Here is a 19,449-nt window from a genome sequence, read left to right on the forward strand (position 1 = left end):
TGGCGCTGGTGGCTCACCAGAGGGCCTAGTGACTGTCTCTTCTTTCTCCAGCCTCCCACCCGATAAAGAGCATCACCAATTTCTGGAGGATTCTCCTTTGGAGGCAGAGTCTGGAGAACCCCCCCGGGACAGCTGGTTTCCCCTTGTGCTCAGGCATTCCACACAGGAGTAACTTGCCTGATGGTTTTACTGTATTTCTTACACATGCCTCCTTGGCCTGCAAGTTGTACTTGCCATTATCCCTTGGCCTGTAACGACATTTCTCAAAGGCCCTGCCTTCCATACTCACACCCTCACTCCCATCCCCGTATATCTGCTAGCTTGGTTTCTCTTCATTTATGTAAAACTGAAAACAGATGAACAGAGTCAACAGAAAGGGTAGGGGTTAGAGCTTTCGGGCCTCCGCCCCCTTCCAAATCAGGGGTCAGAGTCTTCAAATGTCCTGATTAGTGATATTTTTAAAGGCCCTAATTATAGACTTAAGGCAGAGGCCTTAGTGGGGCTTTAGGGAGTTTGTGAGACTTAATCTAGGAGCTGAAACAAGCTGTGGTTGTTTTTTTTTTATTTTTGTGTCCATAAAAATACAGTTGGCAGTCATCAGCGTCCCCAGCTCACATAAATCTTAAACTTTTGACTTAATTACCATGGGAGAGTTCAAAGGGCAGCCTGGGGTGGTTGAAAGAGCACTGCTCAGGGAGCTGGAGACTTGGGTCTAACCTCAGCCCGGCCTCTGGCCATCAGACCTTGATCAAATCACTTAACCTCGATGACACTGGTCACATCAGCCACTGGCCAGATGGTTGCCTATGATACAGTCTCCTCTGATACAGTGGTAACATGAGTCCATGTTTTCTCATTAAATGCCAGACTATTCTCTCTGGTTTGAGAGAGAGAGGTGAGGGAGAGGAAAATATATTGTAAACTTCAGATATCTGCATTGGGAAAAATAAGGGTTTCTTGGGGGAGCAGGCTCAGCAGCCTATGTTTTCTCATTAAGTATAAATTGTAGGGTTAAAGGAAATCTTCTAGTCCTATCATTTGTTGACAGAATCAATATCTGCCTAGAACACAGATACTTGGAATGTTCGAATACAGAGGGACCTTATCAGAACATTCAGTTCATTGCCTTCATTTTATAGCTCAAGCTTTGTCCATACGGCCCATCCACCCACCCACCCAGTCATCATCCATTCTTCCATCCACTCAGCTACTCATCCACCCACTCATTCATCTACCCACTCATTCATCCATCCACTCATCCATCCATCCGCCCACCATCCATCCATCCATCCTCCATCCATCCGTCTATCCATCCATCCATCCACTCATCCATCCATCTGTCCTTCCTTCATCCATCTGTCCATCCGTCCGTCCATCCATCCATCCATCCATCCACCCACTCATCTACTCATCCACCCACTCATTCATCCATCTACCCATCCATCCATCCATCCATCCATCCATCCACTCATCCATCTATCCGTCCCTCATCCATCCATCCATCCATCCATCCGTCCATCTGTCACTTAAGTGCATCCTCCCTAAGCTAAAGCCCCCTCTAGACGTGCTACTTTTCTAGCCAACAGGCATCAAAAGGAATATATTTCAGTATCCAGATGCCTGGTAATGGAAACACAGGTAAATAACAAACAAGGGACCACCAAAGGGATTGATGAATGTTGCTTGTGGAATAGAGCTGGAAGAGAAAGGCTGTGTTGAGGGAACTTGGAGGAAAGTTTCCCTTAGCAGCCACATCTTGAGAAACTTCTGCTGCTTCTAAGTAAAATTAAAATTACTTACCATTATCCCTAATATGCAACAACTGTTTCAGTGTAGGAGGTGACAGTGCGTTAGGTACGCTGGACCTCGATGATGGGGTTTTATGTAATTTGTTTATTTTGGCTTGGGCTTACTGTTCCTTTCACCTGTTCATTATTAGCCTCTAATGATGTGGGAACATGGCTGGCTGGCGCATCAGGCGAGCCAAGCATGTCAGAGCAGCGGGAACCCCCGTGTTGACACTTGATTTAGCATAACTCATTTTTTCACAAGATTTATTTTTATTTATTTATGCATACAAGAATTGGGGTGTAGGCCAGAGGCGCAGAGGGTGAGAGGACTCACCAGAGACAGAGTGGGGAGCAGAATAGGCAGATCTACTGAAACACACTGCTGAGGGGAGCAGTGGGCGAGACAGGAGAGATCTGCTGCGCCATGAGGTGCTCCCTGGCTGGCTGGGGATCGAACTCTTGCTGCAGAGGCTGAGGACAGCTTCATAGTGCTGTGCTCAACCCCTTGCACCACCAGGGAGCCCCAGTGTGCTGAGACTTTAACCTTTACATCACCAGAGAGGCCCAGCATAACTCATTTTTTATGCCACCAGTAGTTTATACCACACCCTTGCTCTGTTGGCTAATGGCTTTAAACCCAATCCTCATATTTCCCCAGTGTGATGCCAGGGAAGGGACACACAAGCATATGCTTACCCGTCATGTGGCCTGGGCTTGCAGATTCACAGTAAATAGAGTTGCTGAGTACCCACGGGTGCAAGGCTCACCCCCACTTTGTAGAGCATTAGTTTGTGAAAGTGGTCACTGTATGAAGGACAGCCCCTGAGGTCGAGGCACTGGGTGCCCGCTGCCCCACCCTTGCAGGCAGCTCTGGAGTACCCCGATCTTCCCATGGGGCCAGGCTGCAGAAAAGGCAGGAGCTGTGGAAGACAGAGTTTACGGAGGGCATGACGCTGCTGCTGAAGGAAACACAGCAGGGCTGGTCCTGCAGCAGTTATTTCTCTCAATCTTCTGGCTTCTTCAAACTTTGTGTGGAACTAATTTCAGGAAGAGCCATTGCAAAATAATAAAATAATCTCCTTTCCTTAAGCATCATACTCTTGAAAAAGATGTGGGAGCTTGACAACCTCAAGGAAGGCCTAGTCCCAGAAGTACCTCGTGCCTGTGTGATGTTAACACTCACAGAGTGGTGGTGGTGGGAGGTGGGGGGCACCTTTCCCTGCCATACAGGGAACCTCCAACAACATGACTTCATGTTGAGCCCCAGCTTTGTCAGTTGTGAATGCAGGTCGAGGTGACAGCTGGCAGGTGATCTGTTTCTCTTTTGTCCATTAGATTTTACGCAGCCCCACCCGCCTTAGCCCTGGGAGGCTTAGATAAGAAGTCTGGTGCCCACACCCCGCTGCCTGGCTGTGTGTCTGCTTTTACACCAGCAGATTTTATAGGTGCAGTTTTGATGATTGAAATTGCACCCCAGGGAACTGGCTACCTGCCAGACATTCCAGCGAAATTCTTTCACCCTTGTCCTTAAATCAGTCCCTGGGCGCCAAGACAAAGGTGCTGGTTGCCAGCACGCTGTTGCCACAGGCAGGATCAAGCGGGCCGTGTGGTCCAGGGCGAGCCTGGTGCTGGGGGCAGCCTCCCCGACAGCTTCGCCTGGTGAGAGCAGGATGGAGTGACTTTCTTAGCTCCTTAAGTGAAGTCCTACTTTTTGACATTTTAGGGAACAAAAGCATCGTGCCCACCGGTATGTAAGCACCCATCTGCTGATTTCTTTGTATGAATAGGGAAAAGGCATTCCAGAGGATCAGCTCCGCCGTCATTGATGCCGAGTTGCTACATTAATATTAGCTAATTCACGTGAATAGGCTATTGTGTTGACTTAAACAAATGACATGTGTCCGGACACCTGACCGCACGAGGTGCGCTGTTCATTTAGGTCAGATTTGTAAAAGTCTTTGTGTAGCGACAAAGCTCATTATTTATTTTGTGCTCCTGATGGTTTCTTTTGAGTGGCGATGGCTGTGGATGGATTTTTACTAAGTAGAAGCTTTTCAAGTGAAGGTTATTGAAATGATTTCTGTGGCTGCCAGGCCCTGGGAGTCTTGTGACAAATAGGAGCCGAGCACGCCCTGGTGAAGCCTCCGAAGAATAGGTGTGTTTACCGGCATCAGACACCCAACGCCAAATGGCTACGAAGTGCCTACTCATTGCCTATGCAGCTGGATTAGGAGGAGAGAATACAGCCCTGTTCCTTCTCCTGGCTCCCACCTCTCCGCCTGCCAGCCTTCCTCTCTCTCTGCTGACCGCCACGGTTTTGCCTCTTTGCACTGGCCTGGCTTATTATAGACAACATCTACACCTACCTCCTTGATACTTAGATAAGCAGGATAAAGAAGCTTCAGGATGCCCTGGCTAGGAAAATCCCATAGCTGTCTTTTTTTTTTTTTTTTTAAAGATTTATTTATGCATACAAGAACTGGGGTACAGGTCAGAGGTGTGGTGGGTGAGAGGATTCACCAGAGACGGAGTAGGGGAGAACAGGCTGATGTACTGAAATACACTGCTGAGGGGAGCAGCAGGCGAGGCAGGAGAGGTCTGCTGCACCATGTGGGTAGCTCCCTGGCCAGGGATCAAACTCGTGCTGCAGATAGCCTCATAGGTTGCATCTTAACCCCTTGCGCCACCAGGGAGGCCCCCAGCTCCACCTTTTGTTGCAAATTTGAAGAACATGAATGAGGCAAATAGGGTTAGGTACTTTGGGGGCCATTGTTCCAATACCTAATTCTGTCATGAAAGTCTGGCTGTTAAGTAAAGGGGATCATTTCTTTCTTTCCACCCTACCCCCCCCCCCCCCGCCCGAGAGCAAGCTGTGCCATCCATAGACTAGAGGAAAGGGGACTTAAATCTGCATCTGAGGTGAAGCCCTGCCTAGGACTGTTTTGCCCTTGGCTAGGGGCACGTGTGTGCTGTTGTTCAGTCAAACCCTCATTAGAAATAGGTATGAACCAATCTTCGAGAATTTCAGAGTTCTGAAATGTTCTGGATTGTTTGAGGCCTTGGCAATGGATGCTTTAGGGGAGTGCTGGTTTGGTTAGCTGTTGGCTAAGACAAACATTCAGGTGAAACACTGCTGTGCAAGACTTCTGTGGACCTTCTGAGCAGCAATGAGAGCAGCATGTGCCTTTGGCGCAGCCTGGCTGTCCTGGGATTAAACATCAGAGTGGTCCAAGGTGTGAATTCCAAACCTGTGGACAAGCTGGTTCTTACTTGCTGCAGGCAGCAGGGCAAAGGCAGTCGGGCTTCGGAGACAACCTCCGGGGCTCGGCTCCTGGCCTGAAACTCCTGGCTTTATGACTGTGGGCAGATTACCTCACTGCACCAAGGCTCAATATTCCTCTCTTTTTCTATTTTTTTTTTTTTAAAGATTTATTTATTTATACAAGCACTGGGTACAGTCAGAAGCGCGGGAGGGTGAGAGAATTCACCAGAGTCAGAGCAGAGAGCAGAGCAGGCAGACTGACAAAGTACACTGCTGAGGGGAGCAGAGGGCGGCAGGAGAGGTCTGCGCGCCATGTGGGACCCTCACCCGGTGGCCGGGGATTGAACCTGCGCTGCAGAGGCTGCCGGCAGCTTCGCAACCCAGCACTCAACTGCTGTGCCACTGGGGAGGCCCAGTGTTCCTCTCTGTTAACAGGGATTCCAACAGTGCTTTCTCAGCAGACTGTTGTCAGGGTGCTTGTGTTAAACACACAAGTGTGTTTGGAGTTGTGTTGGGCAAATAAGAATCACTCAGTAGCGGTCACGGCCGTTATTAGCAGGCATGAAGAATTTACATGTTGCTTTGGAGTGATGGCCCCGGCTTTTACTTAGATAAGATGTCCTTTACCTGATGATTTAACAACCTGTCTCTTTCCTTGAGCTTATAAAACCACTTGTATCTCTGCCTTTGAAGTCAGTTTACAAGGTACAGTTTTACGTAACTAGTTGGTGTTAATTCGTTTAGACAGGGTGATAAAAATGACCTTCACAACCACCAAAAGATCTCTTTTCCACTTTATTTTTTTAACATTTATTTATTTATACAAGAACTGGGGTGTAGGCCAGAGGTACGGGGCAGGGGTGGTAGAGGATTCACCAGAGACAGAGCGGGGAGCAGAACAGGCAGACTGACTGAAATACACTGCTGAGGGGAGCAGCGGGCGAGACAGGAGAGGTCCGCTGTGCCATGTGGGTCAGCTCCCTGGCTGGGGATCGAACTCAGGCTGTCGCAGTGATAGCGCTAAGTCATAACCCCTACCACCAGGGAGGCTTTCTTTTCTACTTTAGAAATTAAAATATATTTGTCATATAAAGTGCTCAGAAATGGGAATGACCTCCCTGAACTACTTTATCTTATCACGACGATAAATTGTACTATCCATTATCCTTTAAAGTAAAGCTCTGGTTGATAAGTTGTGTGGCTTTTGAATACAACTTACTTTTACTCGTGTGCATATGTGATTGCTTAATAGGTATGGCGATCTATCTAAAATGATATGTTTGGGGAGGACTCAGCTGCTGTTATTGTAGGCCTTGTCACGGTATGTGTCAAGTAGCATTTTCAAACATGATTCAACATGAATTTATATTCTGGCACTAAGAATGAGGGAGAGAAGGTGCCTCAAGCGTTGTTTCCCCTGTTAATAGGCCTAAGCCAACAAGTAGTCCATCTCTAGGGACCTTCTGCCAGGCCAGCTGGATGAGACTTCAGAAAATTTTTTCCTAATGTAAACATCACCCAAAGATTTTGAAATCGTCCCATCGTCCACACACCAAATAAAATGATCTTACCTGTAGGAGTTTAGTAACAGAGACCAGGTTGTCCATCCATCTACATTATAATGTTGTTTTCCCCAAACAGGAGCACCCTACTGGACCAACACAGAGAAGATGGAAAAGCGGCTGCACGCTGTTCCAGCAGCCAACACTGTCAAGTTCCGCTGTCCAGCTGGCGGGAATCCAACCCCAACCATGAGGTGGCTGAAAAATGGGAAGGAATTTAAGCAGGAACATCGCATTGGAGGCTACAAGGTAGAATGAAGCTTTCAAAGATTCTGTTTCTTTAATTCACCTTCATTTCTTTTTAAGTAGTCAAAAGTTAACAGGAACTAGATGGAGTATTTTTTTGACTCAGTGATCATAATTGATCATTTTCAAGTTTGGGGTTTAAAAAAAAAATGGACTTGTCTAGAACTTGAGAGCACAATCCCCATTTGCCTTGTTCTTGTATGAGGGGAGTTTAATAACAGAAGGGTCGAACGTTGAGAGTCTGTTTTCTAAATATGCTTTATAGTCAGTGAACCTTAAACTGGAGCAGAATTTGAGCAGTGCAAGTGTGGGTGTCCTATATGAGCGGGGTGTATGATGAGTGGGTGGACTTGGATGATTAAGAGAATGTGTCCGAGATGACCGACACTCTCCCTGCCCTCCACCTTCAAGGAAGAGCCCTGAGTGAATCTAATCTGGAGGCTGAAATTGCCAACCCTCTCCCTACCGCTGCCTGACAATGCCCAATCGTGCCTCTGTTGTCTGTTCAGCTGATAAACGGGGCACCCTCTGCCAGGCACTGCCCTAGGCTCTGGACAAAGCACCGCCCAGCTCCTGGGGACTACTCCTCCAGCGGGGAAGGCAAAAAATGCTGGCAGTCAGGACATGATGGGGTGAAGTCAGAGGTGCATGGATGTATAGGGAGAGGTGATGTTTGGGAGAATCAGGATAGAGGAGATTGGGAAAGGATTCTGGGTTGACCTAGGAGGAAGGGTATCTTAGATGGAATCTCCAAATTATTTAGCATGGAAGGAGAGAACTTTAAGAGTTTAGTAGATGAGGAAAACTTCAGGAATTTTATATGAAATTCTTTGGTGTGTTTGGAACTTGAACAGTGGATGTATTAGTTACCTATTGCTGGGTAGCAAATTAACCCAAGATGTGACAGCATTGGACAAGAAGATCTATTTCACAGTTCCCATGGATCGGGACTTGGGCAGCTGCACTGGGCTTCTAGCTCAAGGTCTGTCTCACAGGACTGTTGAGATCAGAAGGCTGACTTAGTTTTTTGTCAAGACTGAATAGACCAAAGATTTCACTAGGTGATTAGCTGGTTGGCAAGGAAGGGTTGAACCACCGTAATCATGGTTTCCAGGGTCATGCTCACCACCAGAAGCTCTTGAAAACTATACTTGACAAATTCCAATCATTTCTTTACAACTTAGGTATAAGGAGGTGGGCAGAATCCTGGCAGGTAACTAATTTTCCTCACTTAAGACAGCGCAGGAAATCAGGACAAAGAGTAGTTGAGCTCCAGGAACTCCTGGTCTCAAAATAAATAGGACCAACCTCATTATTATGGGTAAGCATTTTGCAAATCTGAATTTGTGATTACACATGGGCTGGAAGGCTGGGGGTGCCTAATGAGAAAATGCTACTTGATTTTTAACAGGTGCAGCTCAGTTTTAATTATTGACAACATTCCGTGGAATGCAGAGCACCTATGTGTTCTAAGAGCAAAACCAGGGACCTTCAGTGAATGTTTGTTCTACCCCCTACCCCCTGAGGCACAGAAGCCCAAAGTATTTTTGTTGTTTCATGTTTGAGCCTTTTCTGGTGTGAAAGAGAAATGGAATTTGAGTGCGTGGGAACAAAAATCTAAAATATATCTTGCTTTAAAAAAAAAACTGCAAGAAAGGCAGAGCACAGCCCCTCAGGAATGTGTTTGCTGGCTGCGGGTGGTGGATAGGCCACCCTGCTGGGCCTTCCTTGTGTCCAGGTGGCTGTGGCCATGGGCCTGGGGCCAATGCAGGGGTGGTCAAGCTGGATTCAGTGCGGGGTTTTCACAACCCTCGGACATTCATTTTGTGGATACTGGAAACTTACAAATTCCATGGAGCCCTAGGGGCTTCCTGGACATGAAAGGCAGAGGTCTCTCACCCTCCAGGAAAATGTAGTCACCTAAATATAAGCCTCACCAGTGATGGGTTAGACCTGGCCCAGGTGCCCAGGTCATGAATTCTTTGGAGGTCTAAGAGGAGGCAGACATCCACCTGCAGGCCGCCCTGTTTAGGTCCTGAGGTGAGCCGGAAGCGAGCCGGAAGTGAGCTGGAAGCAGGCCCAAGGATCCATGTTGGGTTTTCCCTCTGATATTTCTTCCTTACCTAACTTCTTTTGAAGAATGGTGCCTCTGCACACTTGGCTGAGGGAATGGGATTGTAGAGTTGGTGGTTTCCATTCCTCTGCGCTTCCTCCAGAGGAGAGAGGCCTCCCCTCGCTGACGAGACGTGGGCACTGCCCCCTCTCCCGGGACTCAATGTGTCAAGTTTTCCAAGATGTGTTTTTCTAGAAAACAAGACACGAACATTTCCACAAACAAATGTGTGTTATTTCTGTGATTTTTTTTTTCCCCCCTCACAAATCTTATAGTGGGAACCTGCTCTGAGGCCCAATGTCCCTCCAGCAATTTCTCCACCTCATGGGTTGACCCTCATCCACTGTGTTATGTGTATGTGGCCCGTGAAGGGGGACGAGGACACAGAAAACCAAAACAAAATCAAAGAATGTTATGAAAATGGGCCAGAAAGCTTATTTTAATTAAAATAGCCAACAGAGCTATTGGTATTCTGCAGTTTAGTCTTATTTATCAAAGAGCTTGTGCTGAGCCATCCTTAAGTGATTAAGTCAAATTATTTTCTTAGTATGCGGGGAAGGCTGCTTGGATGGTAATAATTTAGTTGTAGTGACAGAGCCTCCTGGCCTTTTACTTCAGTCTTGACAGTGGGTAACTTGTTTCAGCAGTCCGCTTCAGTGACCCATCCTGAAATGAGAAGATTAAATAGATGATCTCAGATGCTCCATCCCGCCAGCTCTGAGAACAGACTGTGGTGCAGCATCAGCCATTTCCATCTGAAACGACAGCACAGCTTAATACTTTTTTTTTTAATAAAGAGGTTACTTTTATGGGTATATATTTCATAGGGTCCTGAACAGTTATTACAGTTTAATGCAGAAAAGCAGAGTGACTGAGATAATTAATAGACCACCTCAGTCCCCAGCTTTTCCGTAAAGATTTAGGCATCCAGGAGAAGAGGATTCTTCAAAACCTTTCATGCTGCTTGCTAACTGCAGAAGACCCAAGTGAGGTCACAGGATAAACTCCTTGCCTGTGGCTGAGGAGTTGGCCACCATCCCAGGTTCCCCAGTCCTGGAGGTTAGGATTCCCAGGAGCCCCTCAGCAGAGTGAAACATTAGAGGATGGGGTGTTAGTTTCCATGCATATTTCAGATTCAAGGAAAGAACTTTAGAAATGATTTTCTTATAATCACCACTAAACTGGTGGTTTTGCTGCAAAGGTTAATTAGACTTACATTTTCTATGTTACTTAAGATGTCATTTCAAAGACATTTGAGTCAGCGTAATGCTTAACCCAGAAGCATGTTTATTTGGTGAAATCACGACTAATATGCTTATTAATATATTGGGACTTTGTTGAGCCTTTTCGCAGCCAAGATATTCAGCTTTAATCCCAGATCAAGTAGCCCATGGTGAGGAAGCTAATATGCTGGCATTGACCAGCGTTTATTGAGGTCTCACCTGTGTCTGAGTGCCAGGTGCCTCCTGTACCCCACTTCACTCAGCCCCCATGCAGTCCAAAGAAGTGGGCTCTGTTCTTCTGCCCGTTTGCCAAGGAAGCTATCACATGCTCCTAGGTGGCTGTGCTGCCAGGGGAACCCAGATGCCCTGGCTCCAAAGTCCAGGCTTGTGTTGAACTGCTTTCTTTAAATGTAGATGGTGCCACACTTTATCAGAGCCCCTAATGAGAAATAAGAAGCACAGAGGAGGTCCTGGTGCCCCAAGAGCATGTAGCCACCGGCTGGCCCAAGGTCTGTAGAGAGCAAGGCTGGGGTGTGATGCTGCTCTTCCAACTTCCATGACTGGCCTGAGATTTTTTTTCACGAGGGTAACATATCTTGAACTTAAAATTTGTCATTTATTTTCAAAACTTTTTCATTACTTAAACAGAAACTCTGTATCACCATCACACTGTCCCTGTCCTGTTCTTCCCAGGGCCTTCGTAACATCTCATCGAAGTCCTGTCTGTGAATTTGCCTGTTCTGAGTATCTCATCTAAGTGGGTCCTTTATCTGGCTTGTTTGGCTTACAGTGATCGAGGTCCGTCCCTGAGGCCTTGGGACATCATTACTTTACTGTGGCTGAACGATAGTGCCCGTTACATGGCCTGCCACCCTTGTTTAGCCCCCGCCTTCTGCTGATGGACACTGGCTACTCCTGTCTTTTGGCTGTTGTGAGTGATGTAGCTGTGAACACGGGTGTCCAAGTATCTCTCTGAGTCGCCTTTCGGTTTCTTGGGTGCATTGCTGAGGAGTGGAATGGCTGGATCGTGACTCAAAGTTCAGCTTTTTTTTTTAAAGATTTATTTTTTATTTATACAAGAACCAGAGTACAGGCCAGATGCGTGGGAGGGTGAGAGGATTCACCAGAGACAGAGCGGAGAACAGAACAGGCAGACTGATGAAATACACTGCTGAGGGGAACAGCGGGCGAGGCAGGAGAAGTTTGCTGCACCATGTGGGTTGCCCCAAGGCCGGTGGGGATTGAACCAGTGCTGCAGAGGCTGCGGACAGCTTCACAGCGCGGCGCTCAACCGCCTGCACCACCAGGGAGGCCTCTTGATGTTCAGCTTTTTGAGGAAGACCACGAGATTAGTAAAGAGTGAAATTCAAAGGCAGCGGGGCCCTGGGGTGCCGGCCCCTGGAGCACCTTTGTCAGCATCTGCAGGGAGCAGCTGCTGCGTTTTGTGATTCACTGCCTTGCTCCTCCGAGAGGCCCAGTGAGTGTCGCCGAGTGGGTGAGATTCACTGACCCAGAGGCTCATCCTGCCCTGCTCTCTGGACACTTTCTGAGGAGCAGACTTGGGGCTGAAGCATTAAACAGTGTTAGCCTCCCTGTCTGCATGGCAGTGAGCCACAGTATGGTGCAGCCTTGACACGTGTGAGCTCACTTTATGCACACTCATTGCACAGGGGGCGTCTGAGTCCCCGGGAGCCTGCTGAAGGTGGGGGTTCACACTTCCTACTGACACCTGGTCTGTGTTGGGTTGTCGTTTCTGGGGCACCTCTCTGAATCCAGGGCTGAAAGGGCTAGCTGTCCTTCTGAGCTGATGCCGGTGGACTGAAGCCTGGCAATTTCTCATCACATGGCCACAATTCTCATCAGCTGGGCCAGAGTAGATGTTTCCTTCCAGCTTCTGGCTGTGGATTCCACTTGTTATCGAACACCAGGGTATTTGGAAACGTCCGGAGGTTTTTGCAATGTGGAAACCCAGGGGACAGCCTGGGTCTCTGACCTTTGGCCTTTCACCTAGCTGTTTTGATGTCAAACTAAGTCTCTGTTTCCAGTTGTCACCTGAAGGCAGATGGGGGTTTGACCTGCCCCTTCCAAGACTGAGTGTCAGGAATGCTGAAACCACCTGTCTGGGTGCCTTTTGTCTCTGGGCTGGCGGGTGTGGAGTGTGCGGAACCCACGTTGGTGTTCCAAGGAGAGTCTGGGCCTTTTGCTTCCATCTGCTCTGTTCCAGTGTTCCAGTGCTATTTTTAACATCTTTAGGGAATGCAGTTTTGAAGCCCTATGCTCTAATTCTGTTCCTTGGCTGATGAAAAGTAGTGGTGAATTCTACAACGTTTTGGCCACAAAACATGGGTGCGGATTTCCCATCCACACTGTTTGGGTGCCATGGTGTGCAGCAGGGCGCTGTGAAGGCCGCACTTTATGTGTGTGTGTGTGTGTGTGTGTGTGTGTGTGACAGACAGACAGACAGACAGAGGGAGGGTGAGGTTTCTGTTTAAATTTGAAAGTGAAAATGAGAAAAAAAAAAAGTAAACAACATCCCTAATCCCACCATTTAATTACAGAAAGCATATTGCCAACAGTTTCATGTAATTTCTTTCTGCTTTTGGCAATGTTTATATGATCATGCTGTTAGCATTGGGCCTAGATGCATCTTTAAGGGTGTGTGTGTGTCTGTATAGGTTTTACAAAATGGAATTATGAACACACGTATCAGCCTACATTTTTTTCGTTTGTGAATAAGCAGGTTACTATCTTAACCAGGCCTGACCATCAGTTTACCCCACTTTTTCAGTGGCTGTGTGCTTTTCTTGGGGTGACCAGTGTGGGATGAAGTGCACGTCATGAATCACTCTTCTTGGTGACTCCACTTTTTTTGTTTTTTTCCTAATGCAAACAGTGCTTTAAAAGACAGCCATGTTAGTGTGCCTTGAAGAATTCCTACTATGCTTTATACAGAGGAGATTTCTAGACATGGAATTAACTAGGTCAAAAAAATGTGTGCCAGTTTTCATTGGTATACCCAAATTATCTTACACATAGGTGTCCCCCCCATTTATGTTCCCACTCTCAACTTGGGGCTCTTTCCCCACATGCTCAGGATATACTCAGTGACATGCTCTTTCTAATTTTTGTTAATTAGCTGGTGAATAACAGTGTCTCATTATTGTTTTCATTTGCATTTCCCTGATGCTTAACGAGGCTAAGCATCTTTTCATATGTTTATTGGGGTATTTACATTCTCTCTCCTGTGAGAGTAAAGGTAGTTTATGTGCATATGACCTAATTGGCAGAAAGATTGTAATGCTAAAAATCGGAGGATTTGGAAAAACACATGGAGTAGGATAGCTTCCATTTTTGTTGTTAGAGCAGTTTTTTTATGTTTACACTGAATCTTGGTGTGAAAACAGAGTGTTTAGCACACACACGCGCACCCCCCCCCCACACACATCCTTGTGCCTTTGTTCCCCATCTTTCTAGGGTACTGTTTGTAGTCTCTTGGCTTGTCATTAACACCCATAATTAAGGGTAGGATAACTCCTACCAGAGTGCCAAACAGGCTCACTGGAAAACTTGGAAAATGCCACAGCTCAGATAATTTGGGATGGGTGGTAAGTCAAGGAATCAAATCTCGGAGCAATCAGTATAAGGAAATAAATCTTAACGGCACGGCATGGGGCAATCAATAGTGACTGAGGGCCAAAGTCTCTGGAAGGGTACAGCATCCTGTTTGACAGATATTTTTCTCCTGCAGAAAATGTGTTGTAAAAGTTAACTTATTGATATTTGTAGTGCATCTCCAGGAAGTAAATATTTCGGGAGCATGTGCCTGGAGGAGCGAGCTGCGTGGAGTGTCTCAGCCCCCTGGAGAGGTGGCCAGATGCCCAGGGGTTAAAGATGGCGGCGGCCTGTGCATGGTGTGCCAAGATTGAATGTCTTGTGCAGAGGCAGGCGATGGTCTCCCGGTGTGGTTTAGGTTCAGGTTCAGCTCCGTTTGGAACCTGCCATGTGCCAAATCTGGATCGAGGCACAAAAAAGACATTGACAGTTTGGATGGGGTCCAGAGGCAGGCGCTAGCCATGATTAAGGGCTTACGGGCATGACATTTGAGCGGGGGCTCAAAGAACTGAATATTTACAGCAGGGCTAACTGCTGGATTATGTGGCTTGGTGACGTGAGCGCCTGTGGCTTCACCCCTGAGTTACCCTCCACGTGACTGGTTCTTCAGGGGCAAGAGAGGCCACCGCAGATACCCCTGAGAGCCTGGGGCTCAATCCCAGAGCTAGCAGGCTGGGCACACAGCTCCAGGGTAGCACCTGTGGGGCTGGGATTTAGATAGAGAGTTCTCTTACATTTGGAAAATGTAGCATCCACATCTTCTTCAGAAAACCCCGTCCTCTACATTCTGGTTGGAAGGCGCTTATCAAGGACCCACAGCCTCTCCGTTCTTGTTTTCATGCTCCTGTCAGTCACTGGCCGGTCAAAGGCAGAAAGCGAGTCCAGTGTGCAGCCTCGCCTGCTGCAGTCCGATGCTCACACTCACCTTACACGGCCTTCTCACCTGCGCCAGTGAGGACAGCGCTCGGGTCCACTCCTCGCTGTTAGACTCCGAAATCACCTCTGTGAGGGGTTGGGGAGCCGTGGCAGGCAGCAGCTGCAGGACAGCGACCGAAAGAGTCTCAGTTCAGCGCTGGGCTCAGCTAAGGAGGGGTGGCCTTCACTCCAGAGGCTTCCCCAGGGATGCTGCGCGGGAACATTGTCTGAGCTCAGCCCCAGCGCCCGCTGCAGCAGAGGCTGCGTAGCACGTGCCCCTAATCTCTCCCCTCTGGGCTCTGCCCTGCCAAGGGGACAGCCACGCTTCCCTCCTGCTTTGATAACGGAGCGTCCACGCGCTCATTATCTGGACTGTCCAGTTGAGTTCCTGGCATGGCGCATGTGCTTGCGGTGACCGTGGGCATCAGCGCTTCTTATGTGATTCAGGCAGAAAACACTTGCAGGGCTCGGGATCGTTCAGAAGGTCAACCTTGAATGATAGTGAAGATTAGCAGGTCCTGGGTTTTTATTTTTTCTTCCCATTTCGTCAGGGTGCTTTGTCCAAATACCTTTAAAGATCATGATTTGGATTATTATGAAAGTCTTGAGCTCTAAAGATGAACCCTGCATTTTTATCCCCGTAAGAAACTATCATGCTTGCTTAAAAATTTGAGTCGATTCAAATCTTCTATTTGAGTTAAACTCTTCAGAGCAAGGTGGGGATGTTAGAATGGGATCTGCATACATGTGGACAGAGCCGGGGTAGGAACGATGATAACTCATTTCCCCTGGCCCCTTAGCTTTAAAAAATCTCTAGGGGCGTGTGAGCCAGGGATACACAACTTCAGTTTCCTAAAGATTCATTGCTCCCATATTTGGAATGCTGAGTCTGTCAGGAATATGCACATCTATTCAGCTACTACCAAAGGTGAGAAGGGCAGATCTGGGTTCTCAGAAGGAATTTCTGGAGACTTCCAGACAGCAGCTGAGGTCTGTGGGAACAAGAAACAAGTCTTTCAAACAGACGGTTCTTGGAACAATAGCAGCACCTACTGTGTGGGCTCCTTGGGAGAATTAGCTGAGGTGCTACGCAGTGTCCAGAACTGTGTCCGGCACAGTGAGCACCCACTAGTGTTGGCTCTAGAAGATTCCTTGGTTTTGAGTGTTTCTGGTGGAAGAACCCCCTGAGCTGACCTGTCCTGGAGCTCCGAGGCTCTGTAGGCCACTTGGCCACTCCTGGAGGAATCCTCACACCCTGGCCGATGACAGCCCACCTTGCGCTCTTGCGCATCTGACTAGCCCAGGCACTCACCACGATGATGACAGCGCTTACTAGGAGGGACATTTAGAGTGCAGGTGATTTTGTGCTACCTGCCTTGTCTCCCTCGATTTTTAAATCAAGAAAGCCAAATACTTAGTAGCCCATGCCGAATGCCTGATCCCAAGCTCAGTGCCTGGGGTTCCATGCTGAATACTTGGTGTTTCAGACTGAAATGGTTACATGACCCCCTTCCCTTTGATCTTTCCAGGTCCGAAACCAGCACTGGAGCCTCATCATGGAGAGTGTGGTCCCGTCCGACAAAGGAAATTACACCTGTGTGGTCGAGAATGAATACGGCTCCATCAACCACACCTACAACCTCGATGTTGTGGGTGAGTCTCTTCTCCCACTTAGTAGCTCTGTGCCCCCTGTTTTCACTTGACTCATTCGAAATCCTGAAAGCGGGTCTTGTCTCCCCCAGGGTTTAGTGAGAGTTGGTGTCTCTTGTTTTTCTGATAGAGGCTGTTTTTGAGAGGGTCTCTGGCATTTGGCTGTGCTGTTTCCCCATCAGCCAGGATGTCTGTGTTTGGGGTCACCTTCTGGATTTTCAAGTGTCCTCTGGTGTGAAGTGGAGGTGCTGTGGTGGTGTGACCAATGCTGACATTCTAGAAACTGAAATCACTGAAAACTGCCAGCATGTGCCAGAATAGGTGTAGGGAGGATCTCGGAGAACTTCGTTTTTAAAAGACAGGTTGACTTTGTCTAAAGGCGGCAACTGGGTGTGTCTGACTGCAGAATAAAGGCGTGGGTGTTTATACCTGGCTGGGGGAAGGTGAGCGCAAGAGGCCAGCCCTCCACTTCCATCATATGTCTTCAGTGCTGTGTCTGTTTCTGGAAGCTGTTTCCTCCTTGAGAAGGGAACTGCATAAAAGCTTAGGATTACCTTTTAATCAGAGTGCTCAGATAAGTAGTATTTTAATCAAATGTCTTAAGACTACATAGTCTTATGTCCTGGAAACTCAAGTTGGTCCTGTCAGGATGGATTCTGTTGTGCTGGATGGAGGAGGGGTGACGCGTGGAACCCCATTCAGGACGTGCCTTCTTACTGATGAAAGTGGTGCTGGCCTCAGCTCTCCCTTTGCCATCTGTACCAACTCAGTGTTGTCCCCTGTTCTGAGTCCTTGCTGGGGGTTACCTGGTTTGCCCACTGCCGCGTACAGGCTGCTGAATCCTGTGGGGGGCTCAGCTCGAGCTCCCCTGGGTTCATTTTGCCTTAATATAGGACCCTCCCTAATGCCACACACGCCCACCAGGACCCCCCCCTGCCCCTGACTTTGCTAGTGTCCCTGGTATTATTCCACACGTGGGCATTTCTTCTTCAATGAATAGAAACTCTGAAAAGGGAGACCCAATAGATATTCGAATTGTCCAAAGAGCCATTAAAAAACTCCAAAAGCCTGATTAACCAAATTAGGTAGATGCGGTTCATTAAAATTTTAGGATAGAAAACCAAGATGTTTAGAAAACCATCTTGTTAAACTGGATCCATCAGAAACTCTGCCTTGGGAAGCATAATAGTCTATATTGCTGTTTGAATGCAAGTATTTTGCAAAAAAGTTTGAAAAAAGTATTTGTAACATTTTGGTTAGGTTTTTCAGAAGTCCCTGTGCAATCTGACAGGCTTTTTCTATACTGTGGATAAGATGAAATTCACAAAGGACCGAGTTTTAGAGCCCTCTTTGCTCACAGAGGTACCTGTAGAGCGTTTCTTAGTGGGAGAGACTGCGTACAGATGATTTACAAGACAAGCAGAAAGAGAAGGCGTCCTTGAATACGGGAAGGAAATGGCTAGCCTTTATTTTGGCCTTGCTGTGCTATAAACCCATTGATCAAAGAGCACGTGACTGGGATTTCATTTTGGGGCACACGTATGCTGACATTGACATGAAAGTGTTGCTATTTCAGAAAAGAAAGTTAGATTTGGGGCTGAAAGTTATAAATACCTAATTTTGAAATTAAGTTATTTATTGTGGGGAAAAAATAATTGGCTCTAGTGGTCTTTTGGGATTATGGCTTTGCATAGGCTTGCAAATCATTCATTAGGAGAGGTTGGGGCCATTCCAGAAACCAGGAGTCATATCTCGGCCCCTGCAGCCATGGGCTCTCACTTGTAACCGGTTTTAGGTTGAGTTGTTATGTAAAACATTCGGGCCCCTCACCCCACCTCCCTTTTGAGCTTTCTGGCAGCTCTTCTCTGTGAAGCCCTGAAATCTCTCTTAGAGTTTAGGGCTGGATTTGAATGGGGCTGCTGAATAATGGAATTGTGCTGTCTAATGTTAATCCCCTGGCAATCGGTCTTGTTGAAAAGAGCGTATGATTCAGTGGTGTAATGTAGGGGGAGCGTGGAGTGTATGGAGTAATGCAGAGAAAGGCCTGATTATGTCACAAATTTGGGAGATCGCCCAGCTAAATGTGGGCCAATAATGACACAATGCTGGTTGGGAATATCCATTAAAGCTCAACCCCAATAATTTTCCAAGCCTTGAACCTTCTTTATAAATAGAAGCCAAAAGTCAGTGAAGTCGAAGGCATTTTCAGGAAAGATGGAGGTGTGGAATACTCTCATCTCTGCTCAAAACCCTCATCATTGCCCTGAGAAGCACTAATAAAATAAGAATCAAGTCAGCTAAAGAGTCTCTCGCAGACTGATGGGGCTGGCGTTCACTCTGAGCATCCTGCAGATGGGAACAAAGAGATTCGGGCTTTAGTTACGAATTTCTGGTGGCCCGAGGATGCGGATGGAACGGGTCGCTATGTGAGAACAGAGTCCCAGCTCCATCTCTGTTTCACAGAAAATCGATATCCTTTCCCAGCGCAAGTGAAGTCCTGTTTTCCTTCCCATTCTCCGAGACTGTATTTTTGTTGCCATGATACATAGGTTTGTGGCTCAGATACTATGAAGCGTCAAAATGGGTGAGATCTTTTTATTGAAATTCTTCCCTGGAAAGGCATCCCCATAAGCCTTTAATGTGAAAGCCGTGTAATTCCAGTGACATTCTTGGGTTCTGGAATTAAACAGCAAGCCTTTGTTGTGTGCGAGGGAAATGCTTTAGTTTATGGGAGCCTTTTAGGAGCCTTGATTGATCCTCATTAAAATTGACACCATTACTTTTCAGCCTCTTACTGGCAAGGGGAAATTAGTGTGAAGCTCCATATTTTGGTAATTGCAGTGATAAAAAGTGGGCTCCCCAAAAGTAGCTGCTCTGGGAGGCGTCTTGGCCATAATTCATCCGTGAGTGAGGCTGAATCAGCACTGGGTCCTGACTGGGTCCTGGCCACCAGGGAGCTGCCACCTGGGCTAAGTCATTTTGCGTCTCGTGTCACTCACCTGTGTCAGTGACCGTCCCTGAAGGTGGCCTGGGATGGTGGAGGGAGTGGCTGGGAATTGGGATGAGGCTCTCTCTC

The 19,449-nt window shown here is 47.5% G+C and overlaps 1 protein-coding gene across 5 annotated transcripts in view; it reads left to right on the forward strand.

Moving 5' to 3' along the window:
* Window positions 1-19,449, forward strand: part of FGFR2 (fibroblast growth factor receptor 2) — a gene marked incomplete at both ends in the record, with an annotated part of 89,843 nt that overhangs the window by 27,598 nt on the left and 42,796 nt on the right. For all 5 annotated transcript variants that reach the window (XM_084244978.1, XM_084244974.1, XM_084244976.1 and 2 more), the window contains 2 exons: window positions 6,694-6,863; window positions 16,253-16,376. In XM_084244978.1, the coding sequence (XP_084101104.1) occupies window positions 6,694-6,863; window positions 16,253-16,376 (294 nt within the window). The remainder of the gene's footprint in view (window positions 1-6,693; window positions 6,864-16,252; window positions 16,377-19,449) is intronic.

The sequence above is a fragment of the Talpa europaea genome (genome assembly GCF_964194135.1).
Source record: "Talpa europaea genome assembly, chromosome: 10".
NCBI classification, from domain to species: Eukaryota; Metazoa; Chordata; class Mammalia; order Eulipotyphla; family Talpidae; genus Talpa; species Talpa europaea.